The 5,577-nt window shown below is 32.0% G+C and overlaps 1 protein-coding gene across 1 annotated transcript; it reads right to left on the bottom strand.

Moving 5' to 3' along the window:
- Positions 1 to 1,612: 1,612 nt before the first annotated feature.
- On the bottom strand, positions 1,613 to 2,717 carry LOC146952745 (uncharacterized). Its single transcript, XM_085705121.1, has 2 exons — positions 2,513 to 2,717; positions 1,613 to 2,434 (listed from the first exon to the last, which is right to left on the bottom strand). Exon 2 carries the CDS (start codon positions 2,298 to 2,300, stop codon positions 1,704 to 1,706), a length of 597 nt encoding a protein of 198 aa, XP_085561247.1. The 5' UTR covers positions 2,301 to 2,434; positions 2,513 to 2,717; the 3' UTR covers positions 1,613 to 1,703.
- Between the last annotated feature and the right edge of the window lie 2,860 nt (positions 2,718 to 5,577).

Here is a 5,577-nt window from a genome sequence, read left to right as displayed (position 1 = left end):
TCTACTATTCCATCCAATATAGAACTTTAAGGAATTAGCTAGGTATATGGGTATATCATTTAAATGTTTTTTAAAATTTACTCTTGCGTTCATGCAAAATTTTAACTCACAATTGACACATTAACATTTCTTCTTCAAGTATGAGACTTTTTGCATCTATGATCTACCACCTTGAATCACTCCCGCTTTCCCCACAAAGTTGAATCAAATAGAGAGGAACCACACAAATAAGAATGCTACCACATTTTCACCCAATATTTTAAGGCACCAAGTGTATGAATTTTTTTACTTATATGTTGTTCAACCTTCAATCCTCTACTCAATGTTAGACTATAACTTACATTTGATACATCACAACATTATCTCCCTCAAATATGAAAAAATTCTAGCCCGTGCTTGGCACGGGTATCCATACTAGTTCATTACATTTTGTTATGTAATTTAAAAGACCATTAAATGCACCTTAAAAATGTTTGTTAAATAAAAAGACCATTAAATGCACCTTAAAAATGTTTGTTAAAAAAATCAATTGAAATAATGGTTTTGATATTATTTTTTTTTAAACAAAGGAGACTTGCCAAGACAGCAAGACCCTAATATATATTATAAAAAGAAAAAGATATACAAAAAAAAGGGGGGACAAAACAACCAAAACCCTCCAACAAGAAACACCAAAATTAGCAAAACCTAAAATAAGGTAACCCCCAATCTATTTCTAGAAAAAGCTACCCTAATTTGAGATGGCAAGCTGTCCCACCAAAAAGAAGTATTCAAAGCAAGCCCTATGTTTGCAAGCAAGTCAGCGCAATGGTTCCCTTCCCTATAAATATGAGTAACAAAGAAAGACATAGATGCTATCAAATGCATGCAGTTCCTCCATCGGTTTCTGAGATGACAAGGCACAATGTTTTTGTTCTTGAAAGCTAAAGTTACCAAAGTAGAATCAGTTTCCAGCCAAAGCTTGACCCAACCTTTTTGAGCTGCTAATTCAATAGCGAACATTGCACCATTCAGTTCGGCATTAAGAGAGTCTGAACCATTGCATGATCTTCATTGTACTGGTTTTGAACCATTGCATTAGGTACAGAAGTGAGGATCTCAAAATCATTGTATTCAGGAGCTGATAATTAATTCACCTTTCTCAAGGTCATCAGCTGAAGCAAAAGTAGCCTCCTGAATGTCAATAAGAGTCTTAGCAGGTTTATTACCAACTGCTACAATGTGGTGAGGATCTGCTGCACTAACAGTAGCATCAGCAACTGTGGACACAGGAAGCTTAGCACTTTTCTTGTTAGGCAATTCAGATTTTGATTGAGCATTCTTATTCACCTTGTGAACTCTTAGTGGTTGGAACACTGATATCAGCATGCATTTTGGAGCAATTTTGGATGTTGTGTCCTATGGTTTTTGCATGTGCAGGATTAAATTAAAGCAATAGTTGGCAAAGAAATGTGGTGGAGTTTTAAGATTCCGTTAATGTATTGTTTTGATAAAATAAGAAAGCAAAGAGTTGTGTGCATCAACACTCAAAGAGATTGCATTTTCATAAACATGAAAGCAAAAAGGCATTGTATCGTTCTACAATAAAAATCTAAATGATATAACAAATGGATGAAGTGCATGTTAACCATATCAATTCAATGGCAAAGATCATACTAATACAATTATTTTGAAAACATAAACATGAACGGAATCATGCATATTTATAACATAGCTTTCTTCCTCAATTCTTCATTCTTCAATGATTGTTCCTTCTTCTTCTTCTTCTTTTCCTCCAACTTCTTCTCTTTTTTTCTTGAATAGCGCTCCAACATCATTTTAACCTCTTCCTTCTCCTTATTGAAACTACTGGCATGCCATTCGTCGATTCTGGCATTTCTTTTTGCTGCCATTTGAGCATCGAACTCATCCGAAATACCTTCTGTAACTGGAATGGTGTCGAACTGATTTTCAACCTTCTCCCTGCTCATAGCTTTGCCAACAGACCCAAACACCTTCATGAATCTCTCTTTAGACTTCTCGTTTACTAGCTTGAATTCACCTTCTGGCTTGTTGGCTTCATCTGTTTCAGAATCTGTGTCAACCTCTTCCCTGTCTGCAATTCCTTTGACCTCGTTAGCCTCCTTCTTTTCTTCCTCATTTTTCACCTCAGTGTCTTCATCTTTCGCTTTCACGGCTCCTTTCCCTCTTCCCTTTCCGTTCGAGGCAACAGCAATTGCATCCGGGATGGGGGCAGAATTCCCATTCGCATTCTTTGCCAAGGCTCTTTTCTTAGCTCTGTCTCTCTTTTTCTTTGGCATCCTCTTAGGCTTCTTCGAATCGCTCTTTGAGGTTGCAGAGGAAGCCTCCTCTTCGGCGGATCTGATATCGGATGGGGTGGGAGTGCCGCCAAAAAAGGGGATGTGTAGGGTTAGCGTTGAGAAGGGTCCAATTCCTAGGTTAGAGATGAGATTAGAATCATTTTCTCCGAGACTCTGAGAAAGGAAGAGACATTGATTCAAAACAGGCGTACAATGGTGTTGTTCGATTGCAGCCTTCAGGTGATGGAGAGTGGTAGCGTTAGGGTTTACGTCTAAGGCAAAGCTTTTGCCATTGGGTAGCAGAATGAATACCATTGCTATTATGGTGCGTTAGATTTGAATGTATCTTGTATTTTCTTGAAGGAAAAAAATGAATAGATGTTTTGAAACGGTAATAGCAATCTTGTTTTTGTTTTGTAAATGGAATGCTCATAGGTAACCCTAAAATTATGTTTTGGCTTTGATGAATGAATATGCAAATGGGGAAATCTTAACCATTTTGAATCTTGTTGATCAATGTATTTTACCAATGATTAATTTTGTCATATTATATGTATTTTAATGTGCTATCAAATTTTGATTTGAAAAAAGGGGACGCATTTTAGGAATGAAATTGAATTGCTGAAACAAATTTGGAGTAAAATATTTCATATAATATGTTGTTTTATCGGCGAGGCCTATGTTACCTTCTCTTGTTTATGGGGTAATTACTCTCTCATGATATCAACCAATCAAAATGTAATATACATAGCCAATATTAAATGTCAAATAAATGAGTCAATTTTTTTCTAAAAATAAAAGAGTTAATCTTAATTTTTTTTCAAGAGTTAATCTTAATCATAAGGTAACATTTAATACTTTTAATTTTTATTTAATTATATTAAGGTGTTCAATCTTAATTAATTTACACTACAAGATTTATAAAAAATAAAATTTTACATCAAATTTCTTTCATCTGGATGTCCTTAAATTCATCAATTACATTCATAAAATTTCTTCCATTCCAGAACCCCGAACATGAGAACAAATACATCATCTTCATTCAAATTTCTTCTTCTTTATTCTTCCCTATTGATCAATTCTTGTTTCTTTTTCATTCTTCTTCTCATTTTGATTGTTCAATTTTGTCGTTCCAAACTGGCACATTTTCCAATTATAGTGAGAATTGTCGTTGTTTCTAGAACCGCGTCAGGTATCGTTACTTGATTTTTTTATTTAAGCAGTCAACCTAATAAAATCCGCTAACACGCATAGACCTGCATCACTATCAGCCAAAGCCTTTAAGTCCAAACAAAAGAACAAAAGCCTCATGACATAACCATTTCAATAGCAACCGAAAAAAATGCTAGCAAACTCCCACAACATCACAGCGGCAACAGCTGCTAGCAGTCCTCAAAGTACAACAGATGACTTACTCAATTGTTATAATTAACTACCTCACAACCAAGAAAAATCAAATCAAAAAGAAAAATCAAGTCTCCATACCTGATGTGGTTCTGGAAGTAACGACAATTCTCACGATATTTGGAATCAAACAAACAACGACGATTCTCACGAAAATTGAAAACTGCGGCAGTTTGGAACGCAAAATTGACAATCAAAATGGGAAGAAGAAATTTTATGAATGTAACTGATAAATTTAAGGACATTCAGATGAAAAAAATTAGATGTGAAATTTTAATTGTTCTAAGCCTTGTAGTGTAAATTAATTAAGATTGAACACCTAAATATAATTAAGGCAAGATTACATTAGGGGTCCTTTATCTTATTTATTTGTAACACTTTAGTTCTTTATCTTTATTTTTTCCCGTTTAGGTCCTTTATCTCTCTTAAAAGCACATATACATTCTTTTTTCTCATTTTTTTATTAAAAAATACATAATTTTATTTTTAAAAATATATTTTCATTAAAAATGAAAAAAAATCCAGAAATATGATGAAGATGTTCATGTTCATCATCTTCATCTTCTTCCTTTGAATCTTCATCATCTTCTTTAAATAAAATAAAAATTCTACTAAAATATATCTCCAAATATCATGAATTAATGTTATATTCATCTCAAATCTTCTTTTAAACACAAAAATCAAAACCTTAATTTCACAAATGTTGCAACGCGGATGGTGGAGGCTTAGTCACTGTTGGAAGGGTTAGGCTTTACGAAAGTTAAGATTGTTCTGAAACAACAAAATTGATGTACAAAGTTGCTCTCAATTTTGGGGTTATTTTTATGCTGGGTTTGAATATTGAGTTAGAAAATAATAATAATAATAATAATAATAATAATAATAATAATAATAATAATAATAATAATAATAATAATAATAATAATAATAATAATAATAATAATAATAATAATAATAATAATAATAATAATAATATATGGTGTGACAATTTATATAACTAATTTTTTTTTGTGATGAAACTAAATCTCTTTCTCTATAGAGTTTTGATTTTTGTGTTTAAAAGAAGATTTGGGGTGAACGTAACATTAATTCATGATATTTGGAGATATATTTGTGTAGAAATTTTTTTGATTCAATGAAGATGATGAAGATTCAAAGGAAGAAGATGAAGATGATGAACATCTTCATCATATTTCTAGATTTTTTTTCCTTTTTAATAAAAATATATTTTAAAAAATAATTATGCATTTTTTTTAATAAAAAAATGAGGAAAAGTATGTATTATGTGCTTTTATGAGAGATAAAAGACCTAAACGGAAAAAATAAAGATAAAGGACCAAAGTGCTACAAATAAATAAGATAAAAGACCTCTAATGTAATCTTGTCTATAATTAAATAAAAATTAAAAGTATTAAAAGTGACCTTATGATTAAAATTGATTTTTCTTTAGTAAATATTGACTCATTTATTTGACATTTAATGTTGTCAATGTATATTACATTTTGATTGGTTCTTCTTTCCCTAAAAAAAATATTACATTTTGATTGGTCGATATCATGAGGGGTAATCTAGAAAAAAACATGTTTTATCTGATTTTATTTTTCCATCATTGACGTTGTTCTATTCATTCGGGACCAGTGATCTTTTTTTTGAAGTAAAGATGTTTATAGCATTTCATTTATAATAATAGGTTCAATACATTGTGGGATTACATAATAAATATTGGGACTAGTTAAGGAAGTGGCTTCTCTTGCTAAAGCATGAGCCGCCGCATTCGCTTGTCGCCTAATAAACTCGACTCTAGAGTTTGTGAAAGAGGTTCGGGACCAGTGATCTATCTATGTATGTTTTTATCATTGATATATGATCCATA

Source organism: Medicago sativa, chromosome 1, assembly GCF_051527215.1.
Source record: "Medicago sativa cultivar Bolivia chromosome 1, Bolivia_mono, whole genome shotgun sequence".
In the NCBI taxonomy this organism is placed as follows: Eukaryota; Viridiplantae; Streptophyta; class Magnoliopsida; order Fabales; family Fabaceae; genus Medicago; species Medicago sativa.
This window is presented reverse-complemented; position numbering and strand designations above follow the sequence as displayed.

Coding starts and splice junctions, on each gene's coding strand:
- LOC146952745 (XM_085705121.1), bottom strand. CDS start 2,300: ATGCCAAAGAAAAAGAGAGACAGAGCTAAGAAAAGAGCCTTGGCAAAG.